The sequence below is a fragment of the Uloborus diversus genome, chromosome 8, assembly GCF_026930045.1.
Source record: "Uloborus diversus isolate 005 chromosome 8, Udiv.v.3.1, whole genome shotgun sequence".
Classification (NCBI taxonomy): Eukaryota; Metazoa; Arthropoda; class Arachnida; order Araneae; family Uloboridae; genus Uloborus; species Uloborus diversus.
The window spans coordinates 105,427,825-105,453,674 of NC_072738.1; the positions used below are offsets into that span (position 1 = coordinate 105,427,825).

The 25,850-nt window shown below is 34.4% G+C and overlaps 1 protein-coding gene across 1 annotated transcript in view; it reads right to left on the reverse strand.

Annotated features, from left to right (window-relative positions):
• Positions 1-25,194, reverse strand: part of LOC129227760 (uncharacterized) — a 47,635-nt gene extending 22,441 nt beyond the window's left edge. The window contains exons 1-5 of the mRNA XM_054862364.1: positions 24,816-25,194; positions 20,950-20,996; positions 14,547-14,651; positions 3,834-3,872; positions 1,137-1,160 (exon numbers count right to left, since the gene is read on the reverse strand). Coding sequence (XP_054718339.1) covers positions 1,137-1,160; positions 3,834-3,872; positions 14,547-14,651; positions 20,950-20,996; positions 24,816-24,945 — 345 coding nt within the window. The 5' untranslated portion in view covers positions 24,946-25,194. The remainder of the gene's footprint in view (positions 1-1,136; positions 1,161-3,833; positions 3,873-14,546; positions 14,652-20,949; positions 20,997-24,815) is intronic.
• Between the last annotated feature and the right edge of the window lie 656 nt (positions 25,195-25,850).

The window sequence follows — 25,850 nt, forward strand, 5'->3', positions numbered from 1 at the left end:
TCAAAAACGGAATTGTAGGCTATCTTTCATTGCATAAGTTCCCAACTATTTCCAAAAATGTTAGGAAGTCGGGTGGTTTTCCCATCTCCCTATGAAACGTTTTGAAAATGACGTCCTAAAAACGCGACTTTAGCCGTTGTTTGACGGACAACGTCATTTGAAAGAGTTCGGAGGAAATTTTCCCACCCGAAATCTTTTTCGAAACTGTTGCTCATTTGAAGCTCTTCATCGCTGAGAAAAGAAGGTTTTGCGGTCTTTCCTAAGAAATTTCTAAAAACGAAATTTGGAGTCAACTGTGATGACGTTAAGTTCGAGCAATATTTGGGGACAAGTCAATGTTGGGGGGGGGGGGGGGCGAGCAACATTTCAGAAACATTCACCTTAGAATGTTTCTGAAATTTAAGTTTCAAAAACCCAACGTTAAGCTATTTTTGGAGACATTGGAGAAGTTGATGTCCTTAATACACCATATTAGACTATCGTTAACCACGTTAAAGGAAGGGTCAGGGCTTGACCGCCCTCAGGAATTTGTTGGTATTAAAACTTTAAAAACTCAAAAAAGACTAAAAGATGAGATGTAAAGGGATGGAGTGGGCGTTATTCTTTAGAAATGTTTCGAGACTCAAGGCCTAAAACTGCACTTTTAGGCTGTTTGGTGACGTTAAGGAATAGGAAGGCTCTTCCCGAAAAATGTGACACCGTCCTCAGTTTGTAGCTTTAGACGAAGGAAGAGAAAAAACAAACAATATAATGCTGAGATATCCACAAGAACAACACATGTTTTGTATTTAAGTAGTTTTATTATCATAGTCGTACCACAACCTTAGAATTAAAAGAATTTTTTTTTTTGACTCCAAAAAAAGATCAAAAGCGCGATTTACTTATTGGGAAAACGCGTTAAATTTTTTCGCATCAAAAGTGTGAAATTGCCGCCCCCCAAAAAGTGCCGCCCGGGGCGGACCGCCCCCTCCACCCCTCCCTAGCTACGCCACTGGGTACTTTTAAATAGTGCACTTAATATTTTTTGGAAGTTAGGAGACATATATGGTGTACTTCATATTTTTTAACGATGCTCAAAAAGAAAAAAAAAAAAAAAAAATGTGTGCAACCATTTAAATTCCACATTTGAAACTTACTTCAAGGTCAGCTTCATAATCTCCCTGAAATAAAAATAACAAAAATTTTACTTCGAAAATCAAAAACATAACTCACACAAAAACATAACTACAATTTTACAAATTTCATTTAGAACAGATTATGTATCTGTTATAATTACTATCTAGTTCAGTACTAGAATTTAACCCCTTCTTGAGGTTTTTCTAACTGTGGTTTTTGAAAATTTAGTTTATAACAATATGATTTTACTTTTTTTCACTAGTTAATACGTTTCCATTGAAGACAGTTTAGTACTTAAGAAAAAAAAAAGATAAATTTATTTGAATTTTGGCATCTTGAATTCAAATTATGATTTTCACAATCACGAGTGAGTGCGTGTGTAGGTAGGCGTGTGTGTTTTAACCAGGCATGAGTGTGTGGGTATGTGTGTGCATAGGTATGTGTATGTATGCGTGTGTATGTGTGTGCAGGTGTGTGCTGCGTGTATGTTTGTGTCTGTGTGCAGGTGTGCGTATGTATGCGTGTGCGTGTAGGAAAGAGATGCAACCTGGAGACGGTTTTAGCTAGAGGAGCAGCATCGTGAGGCCGGTCGACGTTGGTGCTGCAGAGGGAGGCGGGGAGAAAATAAAATCATAGGAACATCAAAATCGTCAAGTGAGAACAATAAGCAATGTGATTGCTCAAAAAATTTATTTTTCAAATACTCCCAAATGCCAAATCCCATAGAGAGAACACATATGAGATCAATTTTCTTTAAAATCATCTACCAATGAGCAATTAATTCTATAAATTATATTTTATGCAGCTTATTATTATGTAAATATTTGCTTTCTTTCCACTGAGGCTGCGTTAGGCCACCTTCACACGCAGCAATTTAGTTGAATCAACTTTTAAACGGGCGTTTATAAGGATGTGCAACCAGGTAGAAAAGTGAAGGAATCGCCCGGCATCCTTTACCCATGACAATCAACTCACCAGGCACATGCGCCGCTACCAAGGGCGAATACAGAAATTTTTCAAGGAGGGTGCGATTGATTTTTTTACTTCTCTTGCTACTTATCTGTGTCACTTATGGTTCGGGACAAGTGTTCCCCGAAAGTACTCCTTTTCCATTAATAAAGGTGGTCAGAAAATTTGCTTTTAAAACTTCAACTTCGTAATAATTCCAGTGGAATGTTTTGATCACACTTTAACATCATCGAAGGTCGCCAAAAATTTCGTTTTTTGGAACTTCAGCTTGGAAAGTCCCTGTTCCCTGTCCTTTCCCCTGTCATTTTCTTAGATGGCCTACACTTGCGTTTTTAGGAATTCAATTCCGAAGCGTTGCCGGTGCAAGGTCCCTCAAGGGAGAGGCAATCGTCCCCATCGTCCTTCCCTTGTATCCGTCTTCGGCCGCTACCCTTCTCATCCAAATGAGTTGAATCAACTTTTTAGTTGATTCAACTCATCCGGATATTGCCAAGCATTCGCTCTACATGAAAGTAAACTAGGAGGTGTTTTTAAAGTATGGTCCATTTTGAAATGAAAAAAAAACGAGTACAGATAGAGCAAAGACATTTATTGCACGAAAATTTACTACCCTTACGCTATTTTTCGACATTGGTCCCGTGATTTTTCCAAAAATTTGTCATAGCGTGGTACAGGTTTTCGTATACGTATTCGTACGAAGTTGCGCCTGTGTAGTCAACCATGATGGACTTTGTTTTGGTACAGGACTTTGGCTGGGACGTTTTTGGACGTCCTCTGGTCTGCCCCACCTTGCTCGCAGCAACTTTCATTTGTTTCGGTATGTAAAGTCTTTCCTAGGTGGTCTGCGGCACAACAGCAATAATGAGCTCAGAGAACATGTTACCCCATAGTTGACTACACAGGCTGCAATTTTCTACGAATAGGTATACAAAAACCTGTACCACGCTATGACAAATACTTGGAAAATCACGGGAGTGATGTCGGAATATAGCGTAAGGGTGGTAGATTTTTGTGCAATAAATTTCTTTGTTCTATCTGTACTCGTTCGTTTTTTTAATTTCAAAACGGACCTTACTTGAGAAACGTCCCGCGTAGTTGAGTCAAATCGGTTCTGTTTTGACAGTGCGGTAGAGCAGCTGCAATTCGGTTTATTCGAAGAAAAGCTGATTCAACGAAGCTGCCTCGTGCGAAGACAACGAAAAACGGCAGCCAACTAACTAGCAGACAACTTTTTCGGATAGTGGGTTCAACTAACCAGTGTGTAGGAGGCCATCGAGGCTTTCTTTTTGCACAACTAGTGTGATCCCTCGATATTACCTAAAGTTTTTCGTGTGTCCCTTTACAGACGCTATATAAAAAATCTTCAAATTATTTTTGCGTGAAAAGAAATCCTCATTTATTCATAATAAAGCCAGACGAACACAAGTCACATTATTTCCACTTTGCAGGAGAGCGTAAAACCATTTTTCGGGTAAATGCAATGGTTTTCCTCGCAGTGTTAAAACACTGCGTAATAATTATGAAGGATTTTTTTTAAAAAAAGAAACATGTTGTTCTGTCCTCATTGCGGAATAATTTACTATGTACAATGCAGTAGTAACCAAAAATTGCCATTTTTGTACGAATGCTAATCTAGCTCTGAGGTTCAGAATTTACTTAAACATCTAATGAAATTATTTTAAAATAATTTGAATAATTTGAAGAAAAACTGTTTAAAATGCAGTAATATTCATGATAATTGAACATACCACTCCCTTTGAAAGGCTGTTACATAAACATTCTGAGGCCTGAAATGAAATAAAGTAATTATCTAAATAAAATATGAACCACATTTTACAATAATGAACAATAGAGTCATGAATGATTCATGAGCAATGAACTACCGTAACAGTTTTCTCATATGCTAAGCGAAGAAGTTGTTTTACAAACAATGAATTTCCATAACACTTAATTCTCGTAATTATACATAATTATGTTGATGCATAAAACTTGGTTTCGTATATTTTTCTGATTTAATGCTGAACTTAACACACTGCAATTGAAGCAAAATACGCATATCGCAGTAGACTGTTGCTATGCGTGTCAAATTAATAGCAGGGATTTGTCTGTTTCCAAATATACATTATTATGCATTCAACAAATCCCATTATTATGCATTCACAGAAAAAAAAAAATCCGTAACGTAACTGGTTATTTCCGTGGAACGTTTCGGGATTTCAGAGGTTTTCACCTATTTCCCCGCAAAATCAAGTATCTTCACAAAAAGGTTTTCTGAATCGCTAAAAGAGACACGAATGCAGACTTTTCACTGGTGTGAAAAATGTTTTTTTTGCTACCAGTTTAAAGGTTGACTGAGCGTGCTTATTAAGTGTATCGTCTTCAGTTTAATTGAATCGTTTATTTCAGAAACCACCTAAGCGACAAAAGATTAAAAAATGTGTTTTTGATGGTACTGTACAATTTAAAGGTAATTACATCTTTTAGTGCAGAAATAACCTATGTTCCATGTCAGCAATGCTATTTGGCAGCCTTGAAAATAATCCGTTTATTCCAGAAAGAACCCAAGCGCCGTCGCTTAGGTTCTTTCTGCGGTAAATTTCACTCGTGACGGTTGGCGGCCTTGTTGACGTCAGCATTGTTGTGTCTCGCTGTTTTGTATGATTCATTGGTTACCTAACACTGAGTAGTTAGTTTAGTTTTCGGTGAAATATAGGTGTTATTTTGTTGTTTATCATTACATTATATAGTTCTTAAGCCATGTCGGATAGTTCAGATGATGAACCTAATCTCAAGCGTAGGCGTGGAGTTGTGCAAGAAGAAAAATACAAACGGAACATTATTCGGAATGCTAGGCTCAAAGGACTGCAGTACGTCTCGTACAAAGGAAAAGAAGTTCCCAGCAAAGCCCCGCTGAATGATGTTAACTGTAAGTGCAATTTGAAATGTTATTTGAAACTTACGGATGAAATAAATAGAGAACTATGGGAAACATTTTACTCTTTGGAAAATAAAAACACCCAAGACACGTACCTCCAAGCTTTAGTAGAGGTTATGCCTGTGAAACGTAGACGCAAAAACCGCAGGTCTAATGTAAATAATGAGCAAGCTCAAGAAAACCCTGACGTGACTACTGATGACTTCCCAAACAAAAAATCCCATTCATACAAGTATAACTTGAAAATAAATGGTGTTCTTACTCAAGTTTGTAGAGGTGTTTTCTTGAAAGTGTTTGGAATTTCTGACAATAGAATCAAAAGAATAAATAAATGTTCTGCCCTTCACAAAAACCCTGTAGATATGAGGGGAAAATCTAGAAGTGGAAACGCTCTTCCAGGTAACGTTTGTGTGAGAATACAGCAGCACATTGAGAAGTTTGATGTCAAGGAAACCCATTATGGGGGAAAACCTAAAAACTATCTTGACGCTAGGCTTGATGTCACAAAAATGCATGCAATGTTTATTTTAGACAACCCTGATCTAAAAAATAAAGTAAAATATAGTTTCTACAACAAATACTTTAAAGAGAACTTTGCTTACTGTTTTGGAAGACCCCAAGTTGATGTGTGTTCAACTTGCGAAAGACTGTCGGCCAAACTGAAAGACAAGGGTTTGAGTGACAATGCTAAAAGAAATGTAGCTGCTGAGAAAATGTTACACTTAAGGCGAGCAAAAAAGTTTTACAAAGCTATGGATGAGGCAAGCAAAAACAAAGATGACAACACGGTTGCACTAGCCTTCGACTATATGCAAAACTTACCCTTGCCGCACATACCTGTACAGGAGGTTTTTTATATGAGGCAGCTCTCTGTAAATGTGTTTTCGTTACACGATTTGAAAACTAATTCTTCCAAACTGTATGTTTATCATGAGGGCGAAGCAAACAAAGGCCCAGACGAAGTATGTTCAATGCTACTGAACTATTTCAATGACATTCCAGTTAATGTGAAGCATCTCACACTGTTTTGTGATGGACCATCAGGCCAAAATAAGAATCACACAGTTGTGCGTTTTTTACTAAACCTCTGTGACTCAGGTCGGTTTAAAACCATAACTCACTACTACCCTGTACGAGGCCACTCATTTTCCCCATGTGACCGAGATTTTGGAAGTATAAAGCGTCTTTTGAGAAAGATGGACAGGATTTATACGCTTGATGAATATGCAGAGCTAATGTTAAAAGCTAGTAAGTCTGGCCGATTTAGTGTATATCACCTTAAATCAGACGATGTTCTCAGTTTCAAAAAGTGGTGGCCCAAATCATATAAGAAAATGCCAAATTCAGACGAAACATCAGGCAGGAAAGTACCCAAAGAAAATAAGCAGCCATTCAAAGTGTCCAAGTACAAGCAGTTTTTCTACAACAAGGATACTCCGGGAAAAGTGGTCGCAAGCGAATTCATTGGAGGAATAACAACATCTACCTTTACATTGCTAAAAACTGCCAGCCCTCCGGAACTACAAACAGAGAAAGCTTATCCTTTGGGGAAGGTATGTTTACTTTTATTTTACCAAGGTTATTTTAAACGTTTATATTTTACTTTTAGCTAAACGTTTTTGTAGGCTATAACAAATTTTAAAATTTATCGGGTTTTGCAAAGTGATATTTTTGGATTTAGGTCCCAATCAACAAAAAAAAAAGATAGACGATATAAAAAAGTTGATGGAATACACTGTTGGATATGAAGCCTTCTATGACACTATCATCCAATGGCCAACAACTGACAAGGAGTTACCAGAAGACTTGCCAGAAGCTGAATAAGTGAATAAGGCCAGATCTTTGTATATAAACATATTGTAGCGTGTAGTCTACTTGTATCTTTCGATTTAGGCCTAGTAAAAAAACTCTTTTTTATACTTAAGTGTGTCTGTTACTTACCTTTAATACCAAAACAAATAAAAATTAATGGTTTGACTTAATTTCAATAATAAATTTTAAAAAATCACTTTGGATAAACTCATTTATTGCAGAAACCACCTAAGTGCAATTTTTTCAAAAAATTATAACTCAAAAACTTTAATGAAAAAAAAAAAAAATTAAAAATAGATTATCCCAATAGAACGTTTTTGATTTCGTAAAAAAATATATGAATGAGAATAGACCTATACTTAAGCTGCAAAACAGTTTTTTTTAGTTTTCCGAAAGTTGAATAAAGCGCACTTAGGTGGTTTCTGAAATAAACGATTCAATTACGGTCTACTTGGATTGGCTAAGCTCCCAATGGGAGCAATTAAGTCACTGGATAGCTGCAGCTTTGCGAGTCAGGACTTGCAGACAAGGGATATGTTTGGTTCTTGCTTGCAATTACTCGCGTAGCTTTGGCCATAGTTGCACTAATGCCTCTGGAGATTTCTTGGTAAACCAGGAAGGGTATAACAAATACATTAAACCTATTCAATTTTTGTAGAAGGTTCACGACTAGCTTTAACAGGGCAGATTTCCCAGTATTTCAGGAAGGTTACTGTCTTTTATCGGAAAACGTTCCTGGTTTTTGTAAGATATGTTACAGGTTGAAATTGGGCACATCAGCTGCCTATTATTTTCCAGGACCGTTTCTGAATGGTTTTTAGAGTGCTCTTTGCCGGAAAGCAATTTTTATTTCTTCTATAATCAAAGTAAGTAAGCAGAAGAAAGTAGAGTAGATCGACAAAAATCTGAAAGCACTCCTATACTCCCATGAAGTTTCAATAAACTGCACCACAGTTGCTAAAAAACATACATTTCATTAAATAAATGCAGTGTAAGAAAATCCCGAAAGTTATTGAGTATTTCCGTGTAACGTTTCGGGATTTCAATGCTTTTTATCCACTTTCTGTAAAAATCAAGTATCACTATCAAAAGGTTTTCTGAATTGCTCCAAGTTGCACGAATGCTGACATCTCACTGGTGTGAAAAATATTTTTAGCTCCCAGTTTAAAAATTAACTGAGCGGATTTATAAAGCATATCGGCATGAGTTCAGTCACGGTGTGTCTATGCTGACTAAGCCCCCAAATGGAGCGAATAAGTATGGACTACATTGCTTTGCAAGAATTGCAGGCGACTTTCCAGATTATTCGGATTTTCAAAAAAAAAAAAAAAAAAAAAGAGAGAAAACACCGTTTAGGAAATAGTATGTCATGAAACCAAAGTGATTAGACTATATGTAAACATACAATAAAGTACATAACACCACACAATATGTAACTGCACTTTTTAAAGCAAAACTAACTCTCGTCGATGACGGATACGATGGCAGATAGATAAAAGAGATAAATGAATAGACGTAGAAACGTTTTCTCGAAATTATAAATAAATGAAAAAAGAAAAAAACCACCTTCAAAAAACACCCAGGAACTAAAAAGCAAAGAAATAACCGATTACACTTACATACTATTTCCTACTCAAAACTAGAAATGAAATTTATTTTACAATTCCAGTACAAAAATCAACTAAACCTAACACCCAATTATAAAATAAACACTGATTTTAATTACTATACGACGAATTATTTTAAATACCTAACTAATTATATACGATCTTGTAATTTTTAATAACCTTTTGAAGTCGGTGTCTCCTATAAACTACTGCCTAACGTAACTGAAAACCCACCGAATCCTGAATTAAACACTAATGTAACTAACACGAAATTAGTCTTTTAAACTAAAGCTACTCAGTTACGTTAGGTAGTAGTTTATATGAGGCCACGACTTAAAAATGTTACTAAAAATTAAGAGATCGTATATAATTAGTTAGATATTTAAAATAATTCATCGTATGGTAATTGAAATCAGTGTTTATTTTATAATTGGGTGTTTAGTTTAGTTGATTTTTGTACTGGAATTGTAAAATAAATTACATTTCTAGTTTTGGGTAGGAAATAGTATGTAAGTGTAAGCGGCTATTTTTTGCTTTTTAGTTCCTTGGTGTTTTTTGAAGGCGGTTATTTTATTTAAAAGTAATTTATTTTTTGATTTTTAGTGCTGTAAATATTAAATAAATTCGTGGGATAGAATATGTGGTACATGACGTTGAGGCCTTTCTTGCGCGCATGTCGAATAACAAAACGTCGAGAACATGAGTCTGAAAACAACTAAAATATGAAAACGATAGAAAAAGAAATAGACCATAGCGTCTCAAGAGACTTCCGACGACTGCGAAGAAAGGCTTTTTCAAATGCGCAACTATGTAAAAAATTTTTTGTCTTCATTATTAGTTTGACTTGATCAAAGTTTGCTTTCCGAAAGCAAATGCACGAGTCACTAAAAAAACAACAGAAATTGCTTTAAGTTTAAAATTGTACAATCGTAAATTGTAAATTTTAAAATTGTAACATTGTAAATTGTAAATTATATTTCACAACAATACGTATCACACAACCCTCGATAGTCGATAGAACTGCGATAGATTTAGGAAAATAGAACTTTGCGAAAGAACGAGTATACGTAGCTCTCAGCGTAGTCGAGACTTGAAGTAATAGTTCTATCTGATTTAGAACCCTTTAAACTTTTAACTAAGCCTCACGATGAACGAGCATTAGCAGAAATGCAACAATTAATACATCTCATTTCTGATGAAAAGTATAGTCTAGATTCAGTATTTAGTCAGAACCATTCAAATGTTTACGGTTGAAATAAATACGCTAGCGAATGTGATTGATCACACAAGGGCGTATAGATTAAATTATGCAGAACCAATGGTAAGTGAAAAGATGTATGATTTTTCCTTTCGTCAGTGTCACTATTGGTCAACTCCAGGGGTCCCCAATGTTTTTGGTATGAAAGGAAGTTTTAGAATTCCGATCGGACGGCGAACCCCGTTTTTTAAAGGTTTATTTTATAAATAACACTGCGCGGCAAAAAAAAAAAAAAAAAAAAAAAAAAAAAAAACACTTTAAAATGCGTCTGATATAATTCGTGGTAATTCTTACGTTTGTGAATCCAAATATGACCATTTTTTTCTCCCTACACGTCCCACGTTTAGGAAAGCCCCCGCCCTTAAATTCTTTTTTAGTTTCCGACAGTTTCATGTCCATTATTTTTATTTGGAGAAAAGGGAGCATTGTATTAGTCATTTATTCTCTTCTGAGGGGCTTATGAGGAGCAAAGTTCAAAAACATGAACATTTGGAGCAAGTTGGGAGATTCAAAGGGATATTCCCTACATAAATCTTGAAATGTTGCTACAAAATAAGCTGCGACGTTTTGGAATTTTCTTACACAAAGCGGTTTTTTGTACCTCTTCCAAAAGAACGAGTTCAAATTAAATTTCCAAATCTTATGTAGATCAAAAGGGCCTCGTGGAACGGATGGAAAAAGCTTTACATCCCTTACATGACATACAGAATATACATGCCTTAAGTATACATTAGGGTGGTCCTTATTTATATGGGAAAAAAAAATTCGGAATTCAACAAGTGACGCCCCCTAGTTTTGTGACACTATAATAAAAAGTAACGTGTGCAAAATTTGAACTCGATCGGTCAATAATAACACGTGCCCCTAGGCCGTTGACCTTTAACACTTTTGATAATTTTCCCACAAATCTTCGAAATTTTACTTCGTACTCAGTACATCGTTTCTCCTAGGTTTGCAAAATATTTTTACAGTGAGGTAGCACTAAAAATAATCTTTATAATTACTTTACATCATCTAAAAATTTTACGTTGAATAAGAATGAAATAATGCTTTAGAAACTTTCCTTAATCGTACGCTTTTCCCAATGTATCTCGATAGTGTGTATTTTTTTTTCCGATAGTCTTGGACGGTCTGTAAAATAAATTGTTTTTGTGACTCATATTCGGTAAATTAGCTGCGAAATTCTTCGATTAATATTGTGCTCCTCTTTCAGTTGTATCATTCACAATTTTCAGTATTTTAACGATCTTTCTTCCCTTTAAAGAGTTTCCTTCATTTTGCCGTGAATCAGGATCAAATTGAAAAAATCTTTTAGTATTTTTAACTTATCAAACAGTTTTATTGACTCGTAATTGATTCTATGAAGAGGAAGATCTTTACCAAGAAAGTATTCCAAATCATCTACAGTTATCTGAAATTTGTTAAACAGTCATCAGACACGTCTTCCTTATCACAAGCATTTTTTGGACTAGTGTTTTCCTATCTTCAAAGTTAATTCCTTCATCCAATACGGACAAAGCTACTAGTTTATCCCCTAAATACTATAAGTGATTTATAAATTTTACAATCACTGCTTCTGTTGCATGTTTGTCGTCATTTTGTACGCTGCTAGTTTTTTAGACATATTATATTCTTCAAAAAAGCCTCGATTGGGTTGCTGCGAAAAACCATATCTTCATACGGCATTTAATTGTAAAACAGCTTTGTAAAACAACATTGAAGGGCTTTCTTTTCATGTAAGGTCAATTTAAATTGTTTCCTAAATATAAAATCTTTAAACAAAAATTCTTTTTGCCATCTATGTGGCTCAGGGATATGCTCCAGGTTGCCGAATACATTTCCCTGTAGGAGGAAATTTACCAGGAAATATTATTACGAGTTATGAGAATTATCTGTAATCTTTCTCAATTCCGCTTTTTACGAACAATAAATCATACGTCATCAACTTCGTCTTTCTTAGAATTTAAATGGTATGTGTACTTGATTGAAATGTTATAAGTTCTGAATGATGGAGATCTTTCCACAAAATTTTGAAGCGCTTAAATAATTGAATATCTGATCTAGAACTAAGAAAGGCAAGAACTTCTTTAAGGACACACTCTGCAGTACGATTTCAAGTGCATGATGCTGGCAATCCAAATGTAATATATCGCCGTTCAGTTTTTGCTCTAAAAAATTGCATGCACAATTCATTGGTATTGCAAGTCGTTGTACCAAACACTAGAGCTAGAACAGTTAGTAATAAAGAGCTATCATATAAGATATCAAAAGCAACTGAAGAAATATCTAAGGAATTCCGTGTAGCTGTTCAATATTAGGACAAGGAAGCTATCACGGTAATCCTGTCGGCGTTCTTTTTCCAGTTACATCTGGATGTACCTTTGTATCCCAGTGAATAACTACAAAATCTAAATTTAAATTCATGAAATTTAATTTTACCACTCGAAGGTTTTCTCTTGCTCTCTTAAGGAATGTACCATTGATCACTAGGTCATTTGGATTCAAATTTACTGCATCTATATAGGCTGTAAATATACGAACAACATCTTTATCCCTAATATGGCATTTGTCTAACGATGATGAAAGGCGAGCAGAAAAGTTCAACAGTTTAGGATAGATATTCATTTCGGTTTCTAAATTTTGTGAATCGTAAGAATTTTATGATAATAAAGGACTATGTACTGAAGTAGAAGAAAATTAATTTAAAGTATTGATTTCTACATTGTTCTGATCTAAATATTTTTTAAAAATTTATATTTTAGCTATGGAAAATACAGTATATTTTTATGTTAGGTGTAATCGAGGATTTTTCGAAATTTATATTTTAAAAATTAAAAATTGTATAAGCATTAGGTATGTTTATAACTAAAGAACAGCGAATTAAAATATAATTGCAATTACTTATATTTATAGCATTGAAACCTTGCGACTCTATTTGCTCACCTATTACATACACAGGGAATTTTGTAAATCAACACCCCCGAAGCCTGGAGGAGGCAATTTGTTGCTGTCAAAAATCATTCATTAATGGCCTATAGAATCCCTTGTGTCCATCTTGGTGGGAAGGAACGTTCCCCTGCTGCTTGGTTCGAACAAGCGTAGAAGAGTGGTATGCTTGACCCAAGGCCATTGGTGTACATGTACCGTCTGTAACATATTAAATTTTACAGAATGAAGTGAGAGAATGGTTGGTCTGGAAGTAGCAGCACCTATTGAGGTTCAAAATTACTTTAAATATAAAACGTTAGAATTATATTTACATAAAAATGAGAAAATCCGCAATTTTTTCTTCGAAACTCTAAAAAGGGGGCCCTAGGGGCACGTGTTAATATTCATGGATTGATTTAAAATTTTGCAGGGATCATTTATTTGCATAATGGAACAAGTTGAGGGGGCGTCGCGTAAAATATCTGCAACTTCAAAAATAAGGACCACCCTAGTATACATAGTAAAAAAATTCAGAAATGATCCTGGAGAATAATGTTCAACTAATGTGCCCAATTTCTGTCAGTAACATATCTCGCAAAAAACTGGAATATTTTCCGCTAAAAGCAAGCATCCTCCCTGAAATCATTAGTGCAGTTCTCTAAATATTACAGATATCTCTCCCGTTAGGGGTCATTCATTAATTACGTACGGGTTCCGAGGGGAAGAGGGGGTGGAAAAATCTCTACATACTCTTGTTAGGGGGGGGGGCACAGGCCCATTCTTACGTAATATTTTCCATTTTTTTATTATTTTGAAAAACGAAATGGAATCTCACGTAAGATAGAGGGGGGGGGGGGGGTTAAATATTGCTCAAATCGCCCTTAATTAATGAATGGCCTCTTAAGGCCGGTAATGCTTCTGGAACCTCCGGAGAACACTTAAGAAGATACAGGGTGTTCCAAAAATGACTGATACATTTGAAAAAACTAAGCTAAACGGGCAGCGATAGAAATATACTGTTTATTGCATTATGCTTGGGACAATAGTAAATGTACAGACAGACAAACTTTCACAATTAGTTTCAATGTTCCTCAACAGTTGGCGCTGCAAGTATTTTAAAAGGTATAAAAGAAATAAAGTCTGTAAGATCGCCAAAATGACCGGTATATTTGAAAAATCAATAAAAACTAAACGGGCAGCGACAGAAATACACTGTTTCTTTTCAATATGCTTGGAAAAACAGTAATTTTTCAGGTAGACACACCTGCAGCCTCCTCTAAATACCTGCAGTGCCATCTGTTGAGAAGTATTGTAAATAATATTGAAAGTTTGTCAGTCTGAAAATTTACTGTTGTTCCAATCATAATGCAACAAACAGTATATTTCTGTCGCTGCCCATTTAGTTTTTATCGACTTTTCAAATGTATCAGTCATTTTTGGAACACCTTGTATAAAGTAATAGCTTGATGTTTTCCTGATTTACCAAGAAAGCTCCGAATGCATTATTGCTACAGGGCCTACTTTAGGGCAGAGTTGCTAGCAAGTACTAAGCATCTCATTTGCATGCAATTCTTAAAAGTGGCGGAATCCAGAGACTTATTCGCTCTTATCGTGAGTTATGAAAATATGGACGAACATCGATCGATAGTCGGTACACTTAATAAATATGCTCAGTTAATCTTCAAACTGGTAGCTGAAAATCTTTTTTACAACAGTGCTTCGTGCAGTCTGCTTCGTGCAACTTGTAGTAATTCAGGAAAACTTTTGACAAATATACTTCATTTTCGTAGGAAATTGGTGAAAACCTGCTAAATCCCGAAACGTTCCACGGAAATAATCAGTGAGGTTTCGGATTTTTTTTTCACAGTGCTGACACGCGGAACATTAGTCTAGTTTTACTGTTTCAATTTTTTTTACTTACTTCTTTTATTAATTCTTCAGAGGAGCAAATATCATCTAAGCCTTTCTTTAAGTCAAATGGATCTATGTTCAGCTGCTTATAACAATCATAGAGAGAATCTGTTACCTGTAATTGAAGTATAAATATAATGAGAAAATAGTGCTACAAATTTTGCAAATAGTTCTTGTTTTCTGTTTCATGTGCTTAATTTGCTGCAATCTTGCTAAATTTGGAGTGTAGTCCAACAATGTTTACTCAAAAGACCGTAGTTTTTGAAATTTCATCTCTACGTTGATTTTACCAGCTTTGCACCGTTTAACTTAGCACTTGTGGGATTGGCGAGAAATGTAAGAGGTATCGCCAAGTTTGAATCTTTTTTGGCACCAAATTTGGCGCTAAAACTTCTCCAAGTACTTCATGACACTTAGTAGGGATGGTGCCTTTGATTCTCACGTTCGAACAGCAAAATAACACCGAAGAGTATTTAACTACTTTCTACGTAATTCTGAATGTAACATAAATGTATGTAGACCAAAAGAAAAGTATGAGAATTAACAATTTATGCTAACGAAACGGAATAAAGAAAAAATTGGCCCTGTTACGTACATAAAACAAATAACATAGTTCAGAATAATTGAGCAAATAAGGTATAAAAAGAAATTAATTTGAATTCTGAAATCTTGAATTCATATTATGCGTTTCGCAATCACGAGTAGCGACAGGAACCTAGCCATTGGAGTTATTGTTTCTAGAAACGGCTTCTGTACCCCCAAGCCTGCCCCTTCTCCTGGACGGGTACGTGTGTACAGTTTTGTGTGTGTGTAGACCAGTGTGTACGCTCGTAGGCGTGCGTGTATGTGTGTGAAGGCTATTTTTTTTTTAAATTTCTTATTTTGTGTATACATTTCGAGTTCGTGTACTTGGTCACGTAAGACCCGTTTATGAACTCACGTCCAACACGGGTCTAACACATAGTGCAAGATAGAATGGGGTTGTTTCCTTCAGTCAAAAGTACTACTTTTAGTCCCTAAAATTCATAAAAAAAAACATGGACCCAGAAAATACTTTTATTTTCCCAAGAGTTATTTTTTTATTAATTTTTTTAAATCACCGATTTTTCAGAAAAGGCGCGATCTTTATGACGTCACAAATGATGCACTTCGACGCATCTTTTTACCGCGTTTCCACGTTATGATAGTCAAGAAGCGAATTCAGTACTGCTCTCTACGCTTGCTATCAACCATTTCGTAGCCAATACACGTGAGTAAAAATGCGAATTAAATATTTTGCTCGGTTAATGGCAACAGTGAATGGCATTTCGTCATTTGTGATGTCATCGGCAGATGCGTAAACAATGAAAGCAAGCATTATGTTTAAATCTGGAGAAATTTTTCTAAAAATGAATTTCCTTTATTAGTGCAAAACTATATAAACGTCGTGAATAGCCACAGTCTTTTTTAAAAACTTCAACAGGACAGTTCGATAAAACAAATACCATTCCTACTGTTCTTCAAAAATGGATTAGTTTAAGGGGGTCCGGGACACATTTTGAAAAAATTTTTATTATGTACTTTAGAGTTTTGAAATTTTTTGAACTGATTCATCATTTATTTAATAAGCAAAATCATAACATAAATATGAAAAAAAATTATTTTCTTATTTAAATTTAATTAGTTTTTTTCAAAAAAATGGGGTTGCTTTAAATTGCTATAACTCAAAATATTGTTGGTCAATTTTCAATTTTTTTTCAAAAAAGTATGCACAAATATCTAAGCTTTAATTTTTATTCGGCGATTTTAAAAATATTGATTCAATAAAAAATAAAAAATATTTGAAGAAAAATTTCGAAAAATTCGAAGATACTTTTTTTTAAAAAAATCATAATTTTTGCAGTAAACGTTTCTTTCAAATTCGCCGAATAAAAATTAAAGTAAATTGCTTGAAAAAGATATGCTCCAAGTTTCATTACTTTATCTCTATCGGTTCCTGACTTATAAGAGTTTGAATGCAGGAAATCGGGAAAAATTGCATCATGGAGAAAAACGCGCTTAAAGTTTTAAAGTTATGTACACATTCGTTAGATGCATGCAACAAAAATAACTATAACTTTCGTTCTATTTAAGGTAGAAACAAGATTCAAACGTCCTCTTAAGCAGAAAAAAACGGAGCAATTTTTCAAATTATAAAAAAAATTTGCAAAATTTGAGGATTTTTGTGTCCCGGACCCCCTTAAAAGAAAACAGTCAAGAGTATCCTATGGTAACAAGTATTAATGATCGAGAGTGCCAACAACTTGACTGAAGAAAGATGAGCACTTAACTCGAAAGTCAGTAGAGAATTTCTTTTAATTTAGTCCCCTTAATTGTATTTCAGTTTCTTTCTTTTCTTTTTTTTCCCCCGCTCGATATGATCAAGACCAATTTTTTTTATTGAATTCCTATTTTCTCTGAACTAGACTATTATCTATTTTTGAAGTAGTTTGGAAATTAGAACCTCAAAGCAATGCGAAAGTATTCCAATAAAGTTAAAAGCAAAAGCTTTTTAAAGCTTCATCGTTGAAAATCGGTAGAAGTCAAAAACTTGATAAGTTAACTATATATTCGTATTTGTTTAAAATTTCAGTTAGTGTGCTTAGATGTTCTTTAAAAGCAATTTGATTGTATTACGAAGGAAGTTTTAAGATTTGTATTTATGCTACTCGTCAATATCCTTAAAAGGGATGGTTGGATTATTTTACACAACCTAAAACATTCTACGTCACTGGAGAGTTTATTGATTTTTAAAGAAATCTTCTAGAGAGGATACATTTTCATTAGTCAGGCAGCCTTCACAGCTAATCGTTAAAATGAACTAAAAGGGAAGAAATATGTAGCGTTATAAACTCGTGAAGCAAAATAATTTGCTAACAGTCTCATGTAGAAAATAATTAAAGTTATATATAATTTGAATTCTGACACTTTGAATTCGAATTATGTTTTTCGCAATCATGAGTCATGAATTGCGACAGGACCCTACTCATTGGACGCTGTTCTTTCTAGAAACGGCTCATGTGCTCCCAAGTCTGTCCCTCCTCCTGGGCGTTTACGTGTGTGTATGTGTGTAAGGACTTGTTTGTGTGTAGACGTGTGTGTATGCAGGCGTGTGTGTATGCAGGACATGGACACCACCGCCTAGGAGGAGGGGATTCCGGTGGACAGTGCTGCTAGTGGAGGCTAGGACCAGAGGAGCAGCTCCGTCCTCCGGTGGACGGCGGTGCTGCAGAGGCCACTGGTCCATTCTGAAAAAGGAACCGGACATCAAGGACGGTCAAATGAAAGCAATAAACAATCGTAATTGCTCAAAAAAAAGAAAAAAAAATTGAGTTTTGACACCTTGAATTCAAATTATGTTTTTCGCAATCACGTGTTTTTTTGCGTGTGTTCAGGCATGTGTGTGTGTGTGTGGGTGGGTATGTGTGTATGTAGGCGTGTGTGTTTGTGTCTGTGTGCAGGCATGAGTGTGTGGGTATGTGTGTGTGGGTATGTGCGTGTGGGTATGTGCGTATGTGTGTGTGTGTGTGTGTGTGTGTGTGTGTGTGTGTGTGTGTATGTATGCATGTTGGATATGGACGCAATGTGGAGAAGATTTTCGCTAGAGGAGCAGTATCGTGAGGCCGGCCGACGGTGGTGCTGCAGAGGAAGGCGGGGGGATAATAAAATCATAGGAATTCAAAACAGTCAAGTGAGAACAATAAGCAATCGTGATTGCTCAAAAAAACTATAGAATGTGATACTTTTAAATAATGACTTAAATGGAAGACTAATAAGGACGGAAGATAATGAAAGACGAATGACTTAGTATGATGGAGGTAAGGGAAAGCTAAGTTTTCTGTGTACCTTACTTGTTTCTTGAAATTACGCACACTTACAATTACCAATTTCATAGCGAACAAGTAAGGGAATACGGGGTAAGGTGAAATAGCGGGGAATAAGGCTGGCTGTCCATTAATAGCTTTACACTTTTTTTTCAACAAATTTGACCCCTCTCCCCCTCTTTGTCTCAAAGTATCTCTTCACTATCTTCTCTCCTCCTTGGTCATAGCCGTACCTGAGTTTCATTAGCATATTTTTATAAAAAACAAATGTGAGGTTTCACACTCCGTGTTACCTCCTCCCTCTAATAACAAACTTTCAGTTTCACGGCCCCCTCGCCCTCCAAACGTGACATGATTTGTGGACGATCCCAAACTGAAACGGTAAAATATTTTAGATTTTCAGCGACATCTATCTAGCAATACTTTAGCACTAGAATTACGGGAGGGGTCATTTAGACACCAAGCACACTTGTTTTGCTAACTGCTCCTTGGTATTTTCGTAAAAACCTTAATCCTTCCTTAACTTTTCCTAAATCATCGTACTGTGTAATAATATAAAGGTTTAAAAAAGATATTGTATTTTTCTAAACACGAACTATAGGATTATACCTAGATGCGTGGGAATGTGTTATTTTGACCCCTTTAAGAAAAAAAAGAAATCCAAAGTATCAGGACACATGTAATTAATTTCCAAGAACAAAGCAAAGCTGGTCGAGGATGGTTATTCTTCAGAGTGAATAATTTTATTTAGTCACCGCTCACATGGTTAATTGCATAAATTTATAGTATACTCACAGCGCAACATCTTACTACTACTTGTAACTATATGCGAAAGTTTGTCTGTATGGATGTATGGATGTATGGATGTTTGTTACTCTTTCACGCAAAAACTACTGAACGGATTTTGATGAAACTTTACAATAATATAGCTTATGCATCAGAATAACACATAGGGTAGTTTTCGTCCCGTTATGGGGGGCAAAACCCCCTTAGGGGAACAATAAAATACAATTTTCGTATAAATTCTCTAATATAGGGATGAAAAAATACTTGCACATATTTACATTATATGTCCATCGAAAGCTCTGATTTTTCTGCTGAAGATGGCAACTATTCGAAATTTCTAAGTAGAATAAAAAACGAGTTATGAGCTTTTTAGTTCCATCTTCGAAGGCTTTCCTAAACTCAATACAGTATTTAGTGTATCATCTCAACTCCCTGTCGATAGCGACAATTTTATTGTTGACTATCTTTGCTTTTCGTGACTGTTCAAGGCTTTTCTCAAGTCAAATCTTGAAGTAAGATTTTTACACAAGATTGGCAAATAATATATGATTTGGCTGATCATTTTCCATTTAAACGGAACTTTAATGTAATTAATGGTTTTTATTATTTATGCTAATTTGACACTTACTCATTATCCAATCAACCAGCAGATCGCCAGATTTTTGCAGAAAGATTTCCGTAGCTGATGCATTTGGCAGTTTTTTTCAACGTCGCTGTTTTTGAAGCCGAAGACTACGTCATAATGTTTCTCAGCTTTCACCATGTAAACAAAATATCGCCAATCAAAGAAGCTTTAAAAAAACTTTTTTTTTACTGTGATAAATAATCTAGCAACTAAATTAGGCAAATCCATAAACAGCACAAAAACTTCCATTAATTTTCCTTTTTGCACAATTTCAAACAATCGCCAAATTTTACTACTTATTTTGGAAACATTTCGGATGAAACTCTTTAGCGCCATTTTATGGTGACCAAAAGTATCTCAGCACCTGACGATAATATCTTTGTAACGAAAATTAATATCATATCGTTTTACAAAGTAAGGAAAGAAGGAGGAAGCATCATCGAAGGTGTCCCAAAACGATTTCCGCAAATTCGGTAAAATCGCACCAAGAGCCCACAATGATTGAAATTTCCCAAAATAACTAAAGCAAGTATAAGCGGATTACGAGCAACTTCAATAGCAATATAGAGAAGGTTTTACTCCATGTTAAAAAAAAAAGTATCAACAAATAAATCTGTTTAAACATGAGAAGAATAATTTCATGTTTTGGAAATTTGTATATGCTTAAATATAGTGCTTTCGTTTCTATATCAATACTATTTTGTTCTTTATACTTATTGCTATTTTACTTTTATGGGTAAGGAAGAAACTCGGTTTTTAATCACGTCAAAAAGATGTGTTTTAAATTCTTTCACTTAAACCAGAAAACAAAAGCAAGTAACGATTTTTTCTCATAATTATTACTGACCAAGGCAACGCCGGGTATTTTTGCTAGTATATCATATATATTGATAAGAAAACCTTCATCCCCTCAGTATTGAATGCAACAAAAAAATTAAGTGGCACTTACATAGAAATTTTACTTATATGATTTTCCAGAAAAATAATTCATTTGAAAAAAAAAAGTGTTTTGTGGCAGGTTAAATTACAGGAGGGGCAGGTTAAATTACAAATGTATTTATCTATTTTTTGGCTAGTTACTGCAATTATCCGTCAAATTTGTAGTAAATACCATTCACACACGTTTCTATAACTGCAGGAAAAATTTAACCTCAACTTACAATTGGCGTTTCAATTTGCATGCATTCAACTGCTAGATCCCTTTGTTCTGAAAAAAAAAAAATGGATAAGTAAAATGTGATGAAATCTCAATAAACAATTCAAGAACAATGATTATAGAATCTTTACATACACAGAGATACAGATTAGAATTTGGGGGGGGGGGTGTCATGCCGAAAAAGATAAAGCTTTGGGTGAAAAAAAAAAAAAATCTGGAACTGTTTAGATGTCAATAAAAAGTACCAAATCGACCAGGAGTTAGGCGTTTAACATGGCATAAACTTTAATAATTAATTTCAGAGACAAAAAAAAAAAAAAAAAAAAGAAATATTAATTCAAATATTTACTTAAACAAATCGTCGGCACCAAGCTGAACTAACGAATGTAAAAAAATTGCAAATCGCGTTTTTCAAATTTGATGGTTTGTCGTAGTACTCAAAAAGGGCTACGTACTGGTGATAACTACTTCAAACAATAGTTTTACTTTTATAGTTGTCAATAAAAAATTAAAACATTGAAAATAACTAAACGCGAAAGTTGAAAAAAAAATATTGTTTTGACTCTCCTGAAAAGTGCCAATTTTTAACATTTGTTAGTTTAGCATGGTGTCGACGAAACAATTAATAAATTAAAAAGATTACGTGAAATGCTTACATTTCATTCATTAAGCATTTGAACATAATATGTAGTAATATACTAGCATGTTTTATTTACATCCTTTCATTTTGTATTCAATTAATAAATTATGATATTATTGATGGTTTAGGGGGTGGGGGAGGTGATTCATGATCCCCACGACCTTACCTTATTTCCGCCTATGTACATACATATAAATAAGTGACAAACTGAATTAAATAAAAATGTTTAAAATAGTTAGAAAGTACTCTGAATCCACCCTTAAAAATGCTCGTATTTTTACACTAAATCATTTTTCATTTTTTAACATACAGGGTGTTCTGAAACAGATAAGAACTGTTTTGAAAAATTCATAACAAGAAAACGCTTAATCGTAAAACAAAAATTCTTTCTGAAAAATCATGCAGCGGAGCCGTAACCCCCACCCCCCCGGAATTGCAAAGTTTAGTTAAATGTTTTTCCAACAGATGACGCTGCAGGTAGTGATCCCGGAAATCAGAAAAAGAGAAAAATACACAATTTTCGTGAAAAAAGTTTTTTATGAACAAAATTAGTTTCAAAATTTTCAAACTGTCTATCGTTGGCCGCAATCTCATGTAAACATTGGAAAAAAAAGTGAATTTAAATTCTTTGACGTATGTGCTTACTATCTGCTGCGCCATCTACTGAAATGTTTTTGAACTAAAATTTAAAACGCGGAGAAAAGTTTTCTACGAGAACTTTTATTTTATGATAAACCGTTTTCCTGTTATGAATTTTTGAAAACAGTCATTCCATTTCAGGACACCCTATATAAATTCCTCACTCTTGAAAATGGCATTTTTTTGTGACTTTTTCCCAAGAGTCAGAAGAAGAGGAAGAAGAAGGAAAAAATGCATATTTCCCAGAACATAATGCATTTTTGAAATTTTATCTGTTTGTCTCTAACTTCAACATTTCACCCGAGTCAATAACATACAATGTAACATGCGCCTTTGCCGCAGTACCTTGCGCTTTGGCCGTTACGAAAATTGATAAGACACAAGATTCGTTAGCATTTGTTTGGAGCCGCAGATTTAAACTAGCGATTCCCTCAAATTTCAAATGTAGTAGGAAATTTTCGAAAAAAGCATTCTTTTTTTTCATTTAAACCAAAATGGCTTTAAAAAAACCCGCACAATCGAAACTAAATTCTGCCATCCAAATTTTTAAGTTAAAGAAAAAAATAGTGCATGAGTGAAAAGAAATTGAGAATCTTACAAATTATTTCAACTACAAGATTTGACATTGATTTACATTACCATCATTTATTTAGTGCTGAAAACACAGGGGGGGGGGACGTTGCCCATGAAGTTGTGTTTAAAATGTTTAACGATTTTTTAAAAAATCCTTTAAAACGTCTTGAATGCTAGATCAAAGTGCATTTTTGATGAGTATTTTCATCTACTTTACTGTTAAAAAAAAAGAGCTGGAAAGAAATAAAAGTATGGTAAATATGTATTTTAAAATAAAAATTTGAATTTAGGCTAATGACTGGTGTGTCATTTCCACGAAATAAATTTTGAGGGAATAGTAAGGTTTAAACAAAGCATTTTTTTTGAAAGATCAATATGATGGGAAAGTCAGTTTTCCCGTGCTGTATGCAACCCTAAGGCTTCATACTAAAATCCAAAAACAAGATTCAAAACGATAATAAGGTCCCAATTTGGTAATTTTTATTGTAATAAAAATACAAAAAATAGGAAAATGTTTTCAACCCTGGAAAAAAAATCTATTATGACATCTTTTATAAAAATTTAGACACTATATTGGCTGACCAACCAATTAATTAACACCTTTTGCCAAAAGCTTCTCTGTAAATTTATATCACTTTGATCGATAATAATAATTCAAGCAAAAGTTCTGGAAAGAGTTCTTTTTAACTGACTAAACAAAAAGGTAGTAAAAAGTTATTTCATACTTTATCGATAATAAATTTTTAGGTACTTTAAGCTAGGCGAAATAAGTTTTCTTGAAAAAGTATACCGCAGCTTTTTCTAACAAATAGCTTAGACCTAGAGGGCTGTTAGAATAAAGCTACGTTAAACGGTAACTATCTGTCTTGGGAGTTCCATGATAACAGTTTATAAAGTGAATTTGTTTTCTTTGCTGACCAAAAAAAAAAAAAGTTAGGTAGTTTTAATCAATATTGATATTTCTGAAGCAACAAAAAATGGTTATTAACGTACCTCTGTTCTAGTTTTTAAGTATTTCCACCGTTCAATTCATGGTTAACAATTTTCTTTTCCAAGTAATTATTCTTCATACAAAATTTTCTTTAAAATATTTATCAACAACATATATATATTTTTTCGTTCAGCTGTTTACATCCCAAATTGAGCGAGATAAAAACGACTAACGTTATTATAAGTTCAAAAGAAATAAATAAAATCAATAAAAAACGAGCTGATGTGTGCATCACATGACTTCCTTTTACTCCAATTTAATGTCATTTTCTCATTATTGACAGTTTTAATGTGATTCAATAGTTTACTCTCTAAATATCACCAACAGTGGCCAATTTGAAACAGATTAAAAAAAAAAAAAATCGCCAAAGTTGTCGTCAAGTTGGCGACAAGACTTGGCGACCAAAAGGTTTTCGATATATCGCCAAATTATAACATCACCTGAGTTTACATCGAAATTAACAATGATTTCCCCCCCAAAAGGGACAAAAGACCCCTTTAGAAACACCCGAATGCAACCAAAAGAGGAGGTGCACAACTAGACCACACTAGGAGTCCACGTACCAAATTTCAACTTTTTAGGACATTCCGTTCTTGAGTTATGCGACATACAAACCCACGTACGCACATACATACTTACGTACATACAGATGTCACGAGAAAACTCGTTGTAACTAACTCGGAAATCGTCAAAATGGTTATTTCGCGTTCTATACGTTCTTAGGCACTTATCCGCGTGTGGTCGAGTCGGGGAAAAAAAAAAAAAAAAAAAAAAAAAAAAAAAAAAAAAAAAAAACCTCAATATTCATTCGGGGTTGAGCAAAATGGAAATTAAGATCGATTTTTGAGTGAAAATTTTTTTGCAAATACAATACTTCCTTTTTTGTAAAAAGAAGTAATAAGTAATGCTACGAAACGAAGCGTGACGTATTTTCCCTAAGAGTTTCAGAACAAAGGGAATGCAGGGAAAATGCCAACGTTTTAATCATTTGCAATTATATGAAAAAGATTGAAAAATTTTGACTTACCGCACACATGAGTTTCTGCAAATTTCGAAGAAAATTTGTAACAATGCTGTAGTTCACTTTCACTATGACTAATCATTCTAGCTTGAGTGCTGATGAAAACTATGAATATTACTGCTAAAGTTTCTAACATTTTGATTAAAATTTGTTAAACCAGTCGGGAAACTAAGTAAGAGACTGAGAGAATGATTTAGGAAAATTGGCGTATATAATGTTCCAAATATCATTCATGGACTTTTGTATTTACTTACGGATGTATATTCATTCAAAAACTTACAGTAATAAAAGTTACTTCCTTCGGTATTGTTCCTAAAAGGATAAAATGACAAACGATAGCTAAACATTCTTTTATCGCTTCGTTTACTCAGTTTCTACCTGCAACCATTTTGAATAAGCAGCGTTATTCGATTGAATGTGGCTTGTTCCGTGTATTCTTTCTTTAACCTTCAGTATGAGTGATTATTATTTTCAGTGTTCGAGTAATATGTCTTGCAACCTAGCACTCATGAAATTCATGAATTAAATAAGCTGTAGTAACATGACAGATGATGTGCGTTTCAAGGGCGCAATTGTTCTCGATTTGATGTATTAAATGGAGTTTTGGTTCATAAAAGCCTGAAATTACGGACAAAAAATGAAATCCAACACCAAGTAGTTGTTGATTTGGAGAAAGGAATTCGGGGAACGCAATTTCCTAGGTGACATATTTGATTCAAATGAACGTCTGCGTCAAAAGAAAAAGAAAAAGAAGAAAAAAATGTGTGTCGTGAAGAGACACGATAGCGGCGAAACCTTTTTTTTTTACATTCTGAACTGTGTCCTCACTCGCACGTACTTCTCTCGCCGCGCTGTTGTTCTTTCTGCTCTTGACTCAGGCATATTCACAACAAATTTGCACATTTTAACAAAGAAAATAGATTTTAAACAACAAGAAAACTGAACTGCAGTACTTGAAATCCGCTTTTTAATTTTTTCCAAAAATAATGAAAAATATTAGTTATTATAAAGTCAATTTTGTTTATTAAAGTTAACAAGCTC